Source organism: Drosophila nasuta, chromosome 2L (assembly GCF_023558535.2).
Source record: "Drosophila nasuta strain 15112-1781.00 chromosome 2L, ASM2355853v1, whole genome shotgun sequence".
Lineage (NCBI taxonomy): Eukaryota > Metazoa > Arthropoda > Insecta > Diptera > Drosophilidae > Drosophila > Drosophila nasuta.
In genome coordinates, this window is record NC_083455.1 from 2978780 (window position 1) to 2994240 (window position 15461).

A 15461-nucleotide genomic window follows, 5' to 3' on the forward strand; every position below is an offset into this window, starting at 1 on the left:
AAATATACTGAAAAAGTATAAAAGTGTTTTGCAGTCACACTTCGACGCACGTGTTAAATATAACAGCTTTAAAGTAATGAGCTAAAAGTTTGAGCACATCTAAATGAATTATTTATTCATTCAATAATAAGTGAATTTATTTTAATTGGCGGCGTAAACATCGATGGAATCGATAGGAATCAATGCTTGAAATGATTCATGTTTCCCTTTTCCTGATCTTTCTTGGTATACGACTTGTTGATTGTAAACAAACAGAAAAAACGACTACCTAAGCATGCAGTTGCCACAACAAAGACCGCACCATGACATCGCTGCACTTTTTGCCGGTGCAAAAGATTTCCTGCGGGTCAGTGCACCAATGGTGCGATACAGTAAACTGGAATTTCGCAGACTACTTCGACAGAACGGCGTCCAATTGGCGTTTACTCCCATGATGATATCTGATTCTATCAATAACAGTGAGAAAGCGCGCCAGAATGAGTTCAGCACGGGATTGGATGATCTGCCGCTGATAGCACAGTTTGCGGCCAAAGATGCCACTGAATTTGTGACATCCGCTCAGCTTATCTACCCGTATGCAGATGGTGTTGATTTAAATTGCGGCTGTCCACAAAGTTGGGCCATTGCCAAGGGATACGGTTGTGGTTTACTTCGACAACCGGAGCAGATGCGCGACATTGTCCAGTGCCTGCGACGCACGCTCCCCGCAATGTTTAGTGTATCCGTGAAGATGCGATTGTTACAGGGCAAGGACAACGAGACTTCAGTGCAGAAAACCATCGAGTTGGCTCAACAATTGGAGCATTGCGGCGTCACTTTTTTGACGCTCCATGGTCGAACACCGACACAGAAGCACTCCAAGGATACGCTGAATGTGGCAGCCATGGCCGAAGTGGCACAGTCATTGCAAATACCACTAATTGTCAATGGTAATGTTGAAAGCTTTCAGGATGCTTGTGAATTGCACGAGAAAACTAAAGCGGCAGGCGTAATGGCTGCTCGAGGATTACTTGCTAATCCGGCGTTATTCAATAATGAGTATCAGCTGGCTACCAGCACCCCGAAGGGATGTGTGGAACAGTGGTTGGACATTGCAGAGACGGCTGGCGATCATTTGCAGTTTCAGTGCTTTCATCACCATCTCAGCTTCATGTGGAGCAACGCAATGAAACGTGCCACTCGTGTCCAGTTTAACAGCCTTAGCAGTCGAGCCCAAGTGCTTGAATTTCTGGCTGAACACTTTGATGTCCACCCAAGGGGCCGCAGCTTGGGAGCCAGCTATACAAACTGTACATATTCTCACTTTACGCCTCCGAAGCACGCTCGACATCTGGCTGCCGAAGCAGAGGACAGCTCTTGGGATGCCGGAAGCGATGGAAAATTCTTCGCTGAATTTAAAACAAATCAACTGTCTAACGATAATGTAGACGATCTGGAGCTGGATGGTTTATTCGCACACGAAGACTGAGGCTTGTTAATTATAATATTAAGAGTAAACTTACTTTGTTATAAACATTTTCTCTCATCAAATTCAATTTAATTATTAACGTTGTATATATTATAAATTAAATAAGAGAGAGTTCCCCTTATTCACTCATTTCAGGGAGATTATAATACAAATTTTCAATCTAAAGATGGAATCCATCAATATATGCAATTTAAGTGAGGGATCCGTTACGCTATTTTAATGCAAGCAAAACAGTGTGGTATATTAAGTTAATACACTGAAAATTTGCTATCAAATGAAAATTGTAGAAGTTATTCAATAAATGTTATTTGGAAGTTAGGTTTTATTTAAAAATTAAATGATACCGCACTGTTTTTCAAATACTAAAAATATTTAACTGGTATCTCGCAATAGAGCACACTCGACTTTTTTACTTGTGACTTGTATTCAACAAATATTGACACTAGTTTTTGCATATTTACGTCAAATAATTTTCTATATCCAATTTATCAAAACATATTGCATAGAGCCATATTTCCATAAATATTCCCATACCTAATAAGGTGTGACCAGCCTAGCAAGTGGTGTCGATATAACTTGGTATATTTTTGACGAACGTTTAATTGTATACTTGGATATTTATCTTGCGGTCACGCTGGACAACCAAACAAAGGAAGCAAAACAAAAAGTGAGAAAATGCGCCGCCGAGAACTTCAAACTATACAATTGAAGCTCTCCGAGCTTAAGGAATACGAACAGGCCAAATTGGAGCGAGCAAAGGCGCGCCAACAAGTGCATTCCCCCCGCACGCCAACACCCACCTCGGACAGCGACATCCTCTTGTTGCCCTCCAGCAGTGTGCCGGCTGTTTTGTTAGCAAACAGCACAACAAGCAAAATCGAAGCTGCAGCAGCTGCTGCGAATTCAACCCCAAAGCATAATGATGCATAAAAAGAAAGGAAATAGATGCACATTCGAATTTTTTGCTGCTCGGATTGGTAAGTTGATTTAATTATTTAAAATGATATCTATACATACATAAAATGGTTAATACTCGTTGCTGCTATTGCTGTTGTTGTTAATGCTGTTGTTACCATTGCTGTTGCTGTTGTTGTTGTTCTGAAAACGAACAGTCTCAAAGCCATCAACGAGTATTTCGCGATCTTCCGGTTGATGGCGTTCGCGCAGCCATTGCTCCCGTAGCGGCACATACCGACGCAAACCCGGCCATTTGCGCCAGCATCGTCGCTTGTACAGGAGCCAGACAAGCGACAGGCCACACCCAAATAAAAAGCATATTACGAATATGCTGATTCCATGGGCATGCGAGTGAGTTTCCACCAGTTCTGTGACAGGCGTTACCGTCTCCACATGTGAAGTCCTTCCTTCCGTTGCAGTAGTTGCTGTTGTCGTCGACGTTGACGTCGTCGTTGTTGGTGTTGTTGTAGTTGTAGTTGTTGTTGTCTTCATTGTCGTCGAGGGCAGTTGACTTTCCTGCTTGTCGCACCAGGTTATGGCCACATATGAAGACAAACTACTGCCAGCCATCGATTGCACACGGACCGCACACTCTATATACGTGTTTTCTAGGGTTCTCGACAGCACATAGTTGGCATCAGCATGATCCCGTCGCGTCAGACAATAGATATGTGACTCGTTCCCGTGGTAGGATCCATTGCTCTTATAGTGCACCACATAGCTGTTGATGATACCATTCGATTGCGTTGGCTCCTTGAATCGCACAATATACTGATTCGAGCCTGGCACACGGCAGGCACTTAACGTCGACGGCAAATCTGCAGTCAGACTGTAATTTGTGCGTTCATTTAGCGTGGTTGGAGTGCTGCAGCCAAACTGATTGCATGCCTGCAGCTCCAGAGAGTACAAGCGATAGCGCTTCAAGTTCCGCAGTTCGTATTGAGTTTTATTAGGTGCAAGTCGCAGTTGCTGTTGCGGCTGCTTCTTATCGGCGATATCGGCACAATTGTTGGGTGCATCGAGACTGCAGCGATACTGTGCCTTCATTTCATCAATGAAATGCTGATCTTCCGTCTGCTCTGCATGATGAGCACAACATTCGTCGTACTCTTGAGCTGAATAAGAGTACTGGCGGTCCATATCCTGCCACAAAACCGTTTCTTGCTTGCAGAAGTCTCGCTGTTCAAGATACGCCTTATCGTCGGGCAACTCGTAGACATTCAACACATAATAATCGTGATCCTGGGCGCTCATTCTCAGATTCATCACAGACTCCATGCTCTTGCCGATGGCCAGTGACGGTGCCTTTGGTATGTCCCGCTGTGTCTGGACGTAGATCACTTCGCTGCGTGCTTCGTCTTTTATCTCGCCTCCAAAGGTGCGCAAAAGGCACGCGTATCGTGTATTGGACTGCAATTGATCTAGCTGATAGGTGTAGTGTGTGTCATTCTTCTGTAGGTCGTCCTCAAAGAGTAGCATTCGCTGCCAATTAATGCGCGTACAGATCGGAGCATCCAGTTCCTCCATAGCAGTTTGGCCTTCTGCCACGATCCTGTAGATCAGCTCTAGTTCCACGCTCGTTTGAGCTTTTGGCCAAATCAATTGAATCGTGCGATGCGAGAGTATCTGACGTTGGGGTGGGTAAGACAAAAACAATATAAGTTCATAAGGCTGGGAAAGCGCTCTCATTAAGGACATTAACTTTTTATAGCAGTTTTGGGATATTGTAGCACAGTGTCTTGACTGGACACACTTTATATAGGTACCATCTATTGACCTACTTTGATACTTTTTTTAAATTGGTTTTCGAATAACGATAAGTTTCTGTTTTCTAAATCGACGAAACGATCTAACAAAAGATTATTGTTCCTCATTCTGATTGTACTATCAAGGAATGGTAAAAGGAAGAAGGTTGAGGTTTCTCTATAATAATAATAATAGACACTAAAAACTAGCACCCATTCCGGTGTCCGACCAAGCCAAGTTTCTGGGTGATAATACCATTTAACCTACCTGTACGTTCAGATGCAGCTTAGAGGGACCACAGAGCACATCTTGATCGTTCGTTTGCAATGACTCCAGGACCTTATCGTATGACACAAGTCTCTGAAAGTCTTTCATATGCATATTGCACAACTTGTTGTTGCGATGCATAAAAATGCCCCCTTTTACCAACTCCAGTCGAACCTTCGGCTCCCACAGCTCGGTCAACTCGTTGTTATCGTAAATTATTATTCCATAGTGATTATTTTCGAGAGGATCGCCGTGAATACGTTGCAAGTTCTCTAGAAATTTAAAGCTGGTCAACGAGGTGCTAGAAAAAAATTAACTAAACATTACTGCGAATTGTTGACTAATAATATAATCGGAAAAACACACCGAAAGATCTTGAGATGACCACGTATCTCGCGAATGGAGCTCAGACTCTCCATCAGCCTCTCCTCATGCACATTATTTCGAATACTTATATATAGACTACTATTCACAATCTGACAGCCCTTCAGCTCTTCGGCATCCCCCAAGTTATAGATAACTATGACCTCATCGCTTGGGTCCGGTGAACAGACACTAATGCAGGGTTCTGTTGCAGCACAAGGGACGCATGCTGACGAGGTGTTTGCCTTGTATCCACTTGGACAGAATGCTACACAGTCGCCGTTATAGGTGAAATGTTTCATTGCGGCACACTGTTCACGAGTATAACAACGCTGATGATACTCCAGTAGATATCTGCAAATATAGAATAAGGCTAAGTTTCCATATACAATGAACACCGACTAGGCGTTGTAGAAATTACTTACTTGTCCGGCGGACATTGTTTGACACATACGCCCGCATTCGTTATTCCCCGGCACACCATGCAGCCCGCAGCTGTTTCATTGAAACATCCACCAAGGCATTCTTCATGACAGGTGTGTGTTCCTCTGTGAAATAATCGTAATGTTATTATTATGTAATCGCACTAACATAAATCCAAAAGTTCGAGTTCTAACATGAGGCATATTCTAAGTTTGTAAAATATATTTTATTTATAAGGAATTTCTCGGCATTTTTAAAAATCTACCAAAAATAGTCTGCTTATCTTAAACTCTGTTGCCATATTCGATACATTATGATAAAAAAAAATTAGCAAGTTTTTTGTTCAAATTCGTCGAAGTAATCATATCTTCTAGAAAGTATGTTGATGAAAGGTTTTCATGAATTAATTTAATTGCAAAGTTTAAGTTACGTTAATTATTTTAAAAATTATGTTGCAATTGCTATTTGTGACTTTAATTGTATAATCATAGTTACTAAGTTATATGATTATATAAAGATTATGCAAATATGATGTTGTCAGTAACATGAAAATAAGCTTTGTAATTATTAATATAATTTGAATTGGAATAGTTTTGATATAGTCAAATATGCTTTGCGACCTAAGTCTAAAAACTGATCATATTCTCAAAGAAAATAGTGCAGCAATGGGTGAATTATGTACCAGATAAGTGGCAACCTTGCTATGAATGGTATTATTATAAAATATATTGGTCCAACCTATCGATATGGGCCACGTTATCGTTCTGGAAACGCTGGCAAGTGAAATTCGACCAACAATAGGAACTGGGGCAACCGTTGCAGCCGACAAGATTTGTGCAGTTGATGGCTGTTGGTACGACGTGATTACTTCCTTGGGATAACGTGATTCGGTCCAAGTTAAGCTGAAATTATGATGTGTCCATATGTTATGTTCTTATGAATATGCAACTGAGCAAACTGTTTACATTATTTAACTGGCAAAGCTTGGGGTTGTTGCCAATGTACACGTGTCCTCTTTGAATGGCCACCAGGGACGGAAACTCGAGCTGTAATTGAATAAGCCAAAAATTGCACAAATATAGTAAAAATATCTGCTATATAGTTTCACGCTTACCAGCTCAAGATTAGGCATGGCGGTCACTCCTAGTGCATAATTGAGAAAGAGACGACGACCTCGTATTACCGTGAGATTGGGAAACATGTGACGGATGCTCACTAAACCGCGCACGTCCGTGAATATCACATAACCGGTCACTTCGCGAAGTTTGGGAAATGAATACAAGGAGTAGTTGCATTTTTCAGTGCTCACGGGCAATAAAGTTATCATCATAAAGCCATTGATCACGGTACAATTATCCAGTTTATGCATATTATTGCAATTATTACGAATGTCAATGCTAGTGCATTCTCTGTACTCTTCATAGGGAGATTGAACTCCAACTGCTGATGACGCTGATACTGATGTTGATGTCAAGGCGAGCGATGCCAAGGCACACATCGCCAGCAACATGTAGCCGATGTTTGGCAACATGTTGCCAAGTGTCTGATTCCCGGCTGTTTACTGTAATTTTTGTTGTTGTATTTGTTGCTGTTTACATCGGCGTCTCTTCGACATCGCACAGCTTTTTGCGCCTTTTTAGCAGATTTTGTTTTTGTTTATATACACATACATACAATTGTATATGTATATAAATTGTATTATACAGTTATAACAATTCTGTTCCCGTCTCTGTTACACTCTATTCCTTCGTACTGTTTTGCCTAATTAGCGCGTTGACTTCGTTGGGCGATCGATCGCCCAAAAATTCCGATTAGCTGCAATTTATGAGTTTCTTTCGCTCTTCGTCTCAATATTTCGCACACAATCTACAACAAAAATCGCACGAGCTTCGTTTAATTGTTTTATTTTTTCGTTTGTTGAAAAGGGTTTCACTTAATTTTTGGTCACTTCGTTTTGCTTAGCTGTCTAAAACTGTACACACACTACTGACATCAATAAATGGGGGACTCTGACACGTACACTGACTTAAACAGACAATTGTCGAGGTTTTGTCTTCAAACCCATCGAGGCGCCTTTTATATTGGGCGCCAGCATCGTGTTATTGAGCTCTTTTGCTTCAATGAGTGCTTCTATTTGAGGCTTGTCACTTCTCTTATTCGATAGCCGAAATTTGAGTGAGATTATTGTATACACAGGAAATATTATTGATTACACTAGTCTACACATTTCGGTTTAAGGAATATGAATATATGTATATATGTATTGGAGACTGACGCAATCCATATTTTGTTGAAGGATCAAACAAAATGTGTAACATTTATCTTAGAATATTCCGTCTAGCTAGCTACTAATAATATATGTAGCTAATATGCTACTCCTATTGCAAAATGAAAATGAAGATAAATAATATAATAAATTGTAGTCAAATATCTTATTTATTAATATTTTTTTCCATTTCTGAAATATTTCTGTTTTTCCACCGAAACTTAATGCGTTTCTTTAATAATAATTTTCTTAATAAATTTCAATTAAAAATATTGCTATTGTCCAATTGAGGCAAAAATTTGGCTTAATTGTTTAATAGACACACATATATTTATATCACCGTCTTTTTGAATTTTTATTGTTTCAGCTCATCACTGCATTTCGAGTTTCTCAGGAAGAAAGATGACAGAGCTATCGATATCCAAATAATAATGTAATTCGAAATAATTTTCACCACTGTACTTTTAAGTTAATAGATAAACCACACTTATATTCATTTAAAACAGACTATTTAATATATTAGGCACGTATGTATTTATTTAGTTTACACTTCATTGTATCTTCAGTTCACGAGTTTAATAATATACACATATTCACAAATGATATTTCTTGTTTGAAAACTGTAACAGTTGCTTTGGATAAGTTTTTAAAAAGATAGCGAGCATGCGACGAACTTAACGCCTCGACGTCCAATTGCCGACTGGTCAAAGAATTGTTTCGACTGGACTGGACCGGCCGGCATGGATCCGATGACGTTCAGTCGTTCGGTCGTCAAGATCTGAGCGAGCCATCAAATTGATTTTTCATTTAGTGTTTTTCCCTGGACCCGCTACACTGCACAATCTGTGGGGTCTGTTGTTAGTCTACTTTATGTTGCGGCATTCGAAGAGACCCAAGCCGTTAATTAATTTGAAAACTTTTGATTTGCCATTTGTCGATGTCAAAGTCGCTCATATACTCGATTCGGGGCGAGTACAAGTTAATTTGTTAGTTGTGCAGCTGTGCCGGCATCGAGCTTACATAATACGACAGAATGTGATACAAATAAAGTGATGTGTATTAGTTTTCAAGGTTACAATTTCTCCAAGTGCATTTTTCAGGCTTTCGATTTTTATGTGCGTCGTGTCTCTAGAGTCGAGTCGAGTCGAGTCTTGACGTTGTCGGCCTCCTGCCAAACAACCAGCTGATCTGCCTGCATCATTAAAACAGCTGACTCCAATTAGCCACATGGCACCGGCATCGACACCGGTAACTGGAAATGAACCTCGTCTCGTCTTCCCATGCAATATTCTAGCAGCTGAGACCAAGAAGCTATTAACGTTAAGGTGTGAGTGGAACACACGTAAAGCAAGCTGAATGAACGTTAATCCTCTGCAGTATAACGAATATTTCATACTCTTCTATAGTCCCAATCCATATTCTTTTATTTTCAGTGTGTCCAATTATGAAAAAATAAAAGTTTATCACAAAATGGAATTCATAATTATATATCAAATCTTATAGAATTATTAAAGTTATTTTTTACATTTATAAATTAATTTTTGTTTTGTGTGTGCTGTCTTCTAAGCAATAAAATATGGACTCTCATGGAGCAATGGCAACTGGACATTGACATTTTTATGGCACACAAAATGATTTGGGATTTGGCCTTCGTAGGGAAAAAACAAATAAGAAATGTATTAAGTTTCATGAAGATTTTCAAAACTTTACAGACTGGGCTGAGAATTAAATCGTTAATGTTTATATAAATATCAACCGAAGAAATTAGTAAGTTCTGAATGTAATAAAACAAGAACACACTTGATATTATTTTCATAATCTGTTTTTCTTATAATTATTTTTAATGTCTGCAAATATGCAAATAGTTCAATATCAAAAATTTCAATAGCAATATTCTATGGGGTTCTAAGATCAAATGGAATTTCAAATTTGTTCTCAAATTTTGACTCATGTGAGTTTCAATTCAATAAAAATACTATAATTACTTCATTGAACAGGCATCTCTATTTCGTTTGCTCTCCAAGTGATTGCATAAGGAGTATTGAGTTATGATAGTCAATTGTCCATAAATTGTGCTATAAGTCGCATTCAAATTCGAAAGAAATTGTCATAAGTTTTCTTCTTTCGAGTTGGCATTGCATTATTTATATGGGCGATCATTTGATACAATTTTAAGGCCTCTGTTGTTTCGTGTCAAAGTTTAATTAATTCAATTAAATTATTTGTATGCGTGAGTGACGCAGACAAACAGACAATCAACAGATCAATACGAAACAAACTGTACTCGATTACCCGTACAATATTCATACAATACAGTAACATTTTTAAACCCCCTGCGTAGGATGTATGCAAGTATGTATGTATATATATATGTAGATTAAATTTACCCGTCTGTACTACTTTAGATAACTTGTGATGACATCCGTAACAAAGTTCTTTTATTGTCGGAGCTTCACACTTTTGTTTATCACAATTTTTATATACTCTTGTAACGGATATAATAAGTATTGAAATGTTTATTTGCAAAATAGTACGAAATATAATATGAATACCCAATTTAAATACAGATTTTATAAATTAGGGACTTATCTTATGAAAATACAGTAAAGGAAATGCTAAAGGCTTATTCGGGCGGCGTATTATCGTGAATCCACTCCTGGAAATAGACCAGACTGGTATAAACGCTGGGTATGCGTAATCCGCCACAGTTATCCGAGCCAAAGGACATTATACCGATCTGGAACGGACGAATGAATCAAATACTTGCTATAGCTTTCAAGGCATTTCCTTGTACCTGCGAAAAGATTCCGTTCTCCTGGATGAACAACGGCGCGCCTCCAAAGCCCTGACACACATCTTTGCCCTCGCCGCCGGCGCACATCCATTGACCCTCAATCGAGTTGGGCGACTCGAGAGCTCCCGTTGAGCCATAGTTGCGCAAACAAAGATCCCAGCTGGTCAAGGGCACGTCCAGGTGCGACATCTCCGGCTGGCGTATGCTGGACGTGGACATCTTGCCCCAGCCGGCAATGGTTGCCCGCTTGCCCACTACCAAATTGGCGCGTGTCTTTTGCAAGCAGATTGGCTGTGTGGCCACTACGGTGATGGGAACAGAAATGAAATGATTAAGAGGTCAACCTTGTTTTGCCAATATTTTATCCATTGATCAAACTGTAATTTCTGGTTGAGAGGGAGAGAGAGAGAGAGAGCTCTCAACAGCAGACACAGCAACATAGTTGCATACAGCGACCGCCCCAATTGATTGATCTTTCGCTCACATACGCCCATAAAATATTATAAAGCCATAAAATCACCCAACAAATAACGAGCTAGTCAACAATTCAGGTAACGCCTTCTCGACGGCATCTCGACGCATCTTCACTTCACTTCACTTCCCTTCACCATTCTTGCTGTTTTCTTTACTCGGTCTGGGTTTTCTTTGCTTCTTATCGTATTGTTTTTGACTTAGTTAACGTGTTGTTTACGAGTTGTTTGTGTCCGAAATTCTCCTCCTACTCCTCACCACGAATGCTGTCGAAGAGTCTGCAATAATGACCATTATTTGTGCTAATGACCCTAATTTAACAGACATCTGAATATAACTTTGACCCCATAACAAACCGAGTAGTTTCTATCAGCACTATCATCTGCATAAGTTAACCTGTAATAAAAATGAATCCTTGCCCTCCATTCGAACAATTCAAAATTGAATTACATACAAGCCCCAATGAAGTGTGCATTGCATTTATATTGCTATAAAAATATTCTTCCTCAGTTTTGTTATACTCGCTGTCCATAAGGTAGAAGAGTATTATAAGTTTGTGCTCGCAGGAAATATACATATGGTAGAAGGCATTTTTGACATTATCTGTCTGTCTATCTGTCTGTAATGTACACTTATAGATCTTAGAGACTATAAGAAATAGCATTTTTTGGCGGACCTTGTCTCATAAATGTATATATTTTTTATGTTAAATTAATATAAATGTTATTAATTTGATGTATTCAAATGATAATAAAGCACACGTTTACTATTACTGAAAACGAGTATCGGGTATCTCACAGTCGAACAGACTCGATTATAGCTTTTATACTTGTTTTATGTTATGACACTATTATAAATTCACATTCTTGTCAGCTTTAACCAAACATTAAACCCATTGAAGTGTAGCCAAAAATCGAATTCAGATTTTGAGTAATTTCTTGCTCCACTAAACATATTTTAATGAAGCTCCGCACTTGACAATTAACCCCACAGAACCCCCACATTTAGATTGGAGTCCTAACCTCAAATTAGATACATGCGATGTGTACGCGAGAAATGAAGAGAGAGAAAAAGAGAGAGGAGACAAATGACATTTATGAACTTGGTAGTGTGTGAGTGCGAATGCGATGCGAGTTCAGTTAGAGCAAAACGATTTTTAATTAACATTGACACTGCGAAGCGTAACCCGCTCCCGCTCCGCACCCCGCGGTGCATCAAGCAACCCCCTGATACATACCCGAGTAGTTGAGTGGAGTTTTTAGCACGAGCAGCGCAATGTCATGATGATATTGCCCTTGCTTGTAGTCTGGATGCACAATAACATGGCTGATCGCATGATTCACCGAGCGTGGAGCACAGAAACCAGTGCTGGCGCAATCCGGATCGCTGGATGTATCATATTCGCCTACACGCACCGATGATCTTCAGGATGGAATGTTCAGATGTATTAACATAAATTAATAACCACTTATAGTGAAAGGATACGTACAGACGATGACCATCGGCCTTGGCCAAAGCACAATGCGCGGCGGTTAGGATAACCCGACGGGCAATGATGGAACCAGCACAGGGATACGCAAATGCTCCCGTGTTGACGTCTGCAAATGATCGGTTCATCAGACACATACATTTATATGTAGTATTATGGCCTTACTTACGCTTGAAGCCAACGCGCGCTACAAATGGATATGAGCCGAGTCCCTTGTAGAAGTGTCCTTGCACCAAAGACTTGCCACAGACCTGGTTCTTCTCCAGCGGACTACTCGGGCAACACACATAGGGCATCTCTTCTCCACCTCCACAGAACAACGACTTGTCGCCGTAGTAACAGTTCTTTGCCACCTCATAGATCATGGCCGTGCAGTCGTGAAGTGGAGTGCACTCTGTGCCAAAGGAACACTCAGAGCCTGTCTGACCTCCCACATAGGAACGAGCAGCCATCGAGTGGCTGTCAGTGGAATTTCCCTTGGATGCTCCTCCATAAGTGGGTGGTAAAATTAATTTTTCTTTGAAATAACAAAATAGGTTAGATCTTTCCATTCCACATTATCTTTAACTTTTAAATTGGCTATTTTATTTGAAATTTTTAAAAACTTTAACATATATTTTTCACTTTCTAATTATTTTTATTACAATTTATTTATATTATATTATTTATAATATAATATTTATATATATTTATATTAATATATATATTTATATTATTTTCTTTAGAATGCTATAAAACTGTTTTTACTAAATTCTTGTCAATAAAAAGTTTTTTCAACGAAAAGTATCCTTTCTTCCTGAATGAATTTAAGAATAACAAAGTTTGTTTGGTTTTTATTTTATCATCATACCAAATTCACCGTCTTCCGCTCGAATACTTGCATATATGCTGCAGATTATGAAAATTGCGAACAAGGAACGCATTGTCATTAAACTTGTCCTTCGAAATATCACAAAATGATCACTTAAAAGAACTCTCTTTTGCTAAAAACTCCGGTTGCTGCCGATGGAGTTTGAGTTCTGTTACCGTACGCGTTAACAACACTTTTTCGACTAAACGACTCGATGTTAGAGCTGCGACTAAAGATCGGATTGTCAAATGAAAATAAAATTTAATGGCCAGATGGGCCACTAAATACTGGCTACTGGTCTCTAGCCTCTCGTTATTAACTGATTTTTATGACAGTTTGGTCTCAATTCGCGACCATTTCCCAGTTATCGTTGTGTTTGTTTTGTATTGCATTGTAGATACGACTGATAGGTATACAATATATTATACTATAGCATACTCGTATATGTATGTCTCATCTCAGCCATGCTCTATGTGTTTTATAAGTGATGATGATACTACTGCAAAATGTGGATCACATAGTCATTAGTTAGATAGACGGTTTATTTTTTATTTATGCATGTGGATAGTTGCACATCGCATTATTGTTGTCATAGAAATGTGGTTTTACTTTTATTATATACAATTTTTATACTGATGTATGTACATGCATACATACATATGTATATACGTAGGTATGTAGATCATTTTCATTATCTCACATCATTCATAGCAGGCAAATGCGAAAGTTAGTTGCACTTTTCGTTCGTAATTGCTTAATTTAAATGGTATTTATTGACCAATTTGTGCATTAACATTCAGTTAACTGCTAAATTTATAAATCTATTTACAAATTCAATTGATGTAAATTCGTTCTTGGGTCTAACGGCTAAATAGCACAATCGCATATTATTGAAACTTCCGTTTTTACTAGATGCTTAGGTAAATTAATAATTTTTGTTTAAATGCACAGCTCTCAAGCTTTGTAGAAAGATTTTGTCCGTCTTTAAACCTATCAGCGAATAAGAATCAGTATGTGATACATAGTAATCTAAAAAGTGTTCTTAGTTTTTGTTAGTTTATGTTCTGATCAACAGTTAAACCAAATGAAAACAGTTTAAGGCACTTTGATTAGCGTATTTTGCTGTTTTAAAGTTCTATCATAAAAGTAACAATTTAATATTTAATAACAGTTGATTAATATCGTGAGTTATGAATACTGCAATATAGTGGATTATTTTGGATGTAAAGTTGTACTTTGTAGACTGTAGGGTACATTCGAAATTCAACTTAACCGAAACTTTCTTCTGTTCGCAAGTGCGTTGTTATTTAAGCCCACTTTTTTCCTCTTTTTGTTTTGATTATAATAAAATATTTTGTATGAGATCATTTTGATGCGATAAGCGGCCGACTGACCACAGAGAGCTGGTTCCACTTTTTTAAGCATGAAAATAAGCGCGACAAACGCACATTAAAATGTTTTATTGCACAAACATACTAGCAAGTAAATATACATACATACATACATATATAGATACACGATACATATAGACCAATGTATGAACATGGATGTATGTATGTCTGCTTGAGCCGAGCTAATTCGTTTTTTTTTTTTTTTTTGTTGGTTGTATTTAATTGTTAATTTTACTTTCATTACATTAAACGACATTTTATACACTTTTACCAAAAGCAAGAAAATCGAAAACAGGCGAAGATAACTTTACACAGCTTCGTTGTTTCTCATCATCACTGCTGTAAGTTCTTATCCTCGCTTACCAACTGAACAATATCCTTGTCGACTCGTCTTAGAACTAGATCTGCTGAAGTGCTTCGGAAAAGCACTCATAGTTGTTGTTATCGCTCCCCACTCGAAGTTCAAAACCAGCGTCGAGTTCATCGTGCAACGGAATGGGAAAGTTGTGAAGCACTTGGCAAAATACCTCATAGCGATCACGTAACTCGGCATGCACATCTTCGCTGCGCCGCTCCCCCGAATGCAGATAGTCCAGCATGGAATACATGAACACGCGATTAGCAATGTGGCAGTCGGGCAAGAGGCTACGATCCACTTCCTGATTGGGACACATGGCCCAGTTAAATGGTGAACAGCTCGTCAGCGTCGAACAAAAAGAATTAGTATCCCATAAAACTTTGATTTGAATTGAGCGATTAATTTATCATTTACATGTGTGTAAATATTAAAAAGGTCTATACACGAAAAAACAATTTCCAATTCTAAAACATAAAACAATGCCAACTAAACGTTGAACAAAGCATACTTTAAACAATTAAATAAGCATAAAACAACTGCGGAAGCAAAACTATCAAAGTGTCGTTACCATTCACTTTAACCAGTTCTTTAATAAGATACAATTCAATTAATATGAAT

The 15461-nt window shown here is 38.6% G+C and overlaps 5 protein-coding genes across 5 annotated transcripts; 2 read left to right on the forward strand and 3 right to left on the reverse strand.

Moving 5' to 3' along the window:
• The first annotated feature begins 35 nt into the window (after window positions 1-35).
• On the forward strand, window positions 36-1771 carry LOC132792056 (tRNA-dihydrouridine(20a/20b) synthase [NAD(P)+]-like). Its single transcript, XM_060801312.1, has one exon. The coding sequence runs from the start codon at window positions 275-277 to the stop codon at window positions 1466-1468; it is 1194 nt and encodes a 397-aa protein (XP_060657295.1). The 5' UTR covers window positions 36-274; the 3' UTR covers window positions 1469-1771.
• A 173-nt stretch (window positions 1772-1944) lies between these two features.
• LOC132792141 (uncharacterized) lies at window positions 1945-8155 on the forward strand. The gene is made up of 2 exons (XM_060801424.1): window positions 1945-2445; window positions 7858-8155. The coding sequence occupies exon 1, from the start codon at window positions 2144-2146 to the stop codon at window positions 2396-2398; it is 255 nt and encodes an 84-aa protein (XP_060657407.1). The 5' UTR covers window positions 1945-2143; the 3' UTR covers window positions 2399-2445; window positions 7858-8155.
• Window positions 2427-7292, reverse strand: LOC132791908 (insulin receptor). The gene is made up of 7 exons (XM_060801070.1): window positions 6339-7292; window positions 6190-6270; window positions 5963-6126; window positions 5227-5349; window positions 4805-5155; window positions 4439-4739; window positions 2427-4051 (listed from the first exon to the last, which is right to left on the reverse strand). Exons 1-7 carry the CDS (start codon window positions 6753-6755, stop codon window positions 2495-2497), a joined length of 2994 nt encoding a protein of 997 aa, XP_060657053.1. The 5' UTR covers window positions 6756-7292; the 3' UTR covers window positions 2427-2494.
• Window positions 8156-9986: 1831 nt separating the features above from the next.
• On the reverse strand, window positions 9987-13347 carry LOC132798614 (chymotrypsin-like protease CTRL-1). Its single transcript, XM_060810541.1, has 6 exons — window positions 13095-13347; window positions 12414-12761; window positions 12245-12353; window positions 11993-12177; window positions 10285-10586; window positions 9987-10227 (listed from the first exon to the last, which is right to left on the reverse strand). Exons 1-6 carry the CDS (start codon window positions 13171-13173, stop codon window positions 10114-10116), a joined length of 1137 nt encoding a protein of 378 aa, XP_060666524.1. The 5' UTR covers window positions 13174-13347; the 3' UTR covers window positions 9987-10113.
• Window positions 13348-14681: 1334 nt separating this feature from the next.
• On the reverse strand, window positions 14682-15312 carry LOC132794183 (uncharacterized). Its single transcript, XM_060804470.1, has one exon. The coding sequence runs from the start codon at window positions 15157-15159 to the stop codon at window positions 14884-14886; it is 276 nt and encodes a 91-aa protein (XP_060660453.1). The 5' UTR covers window positions 15160-15312; the 3' UTR covers window positions 14682-14883.
• Between the last annotated feature and the right edge of the window lie 149 nt (window positions 15313-15461).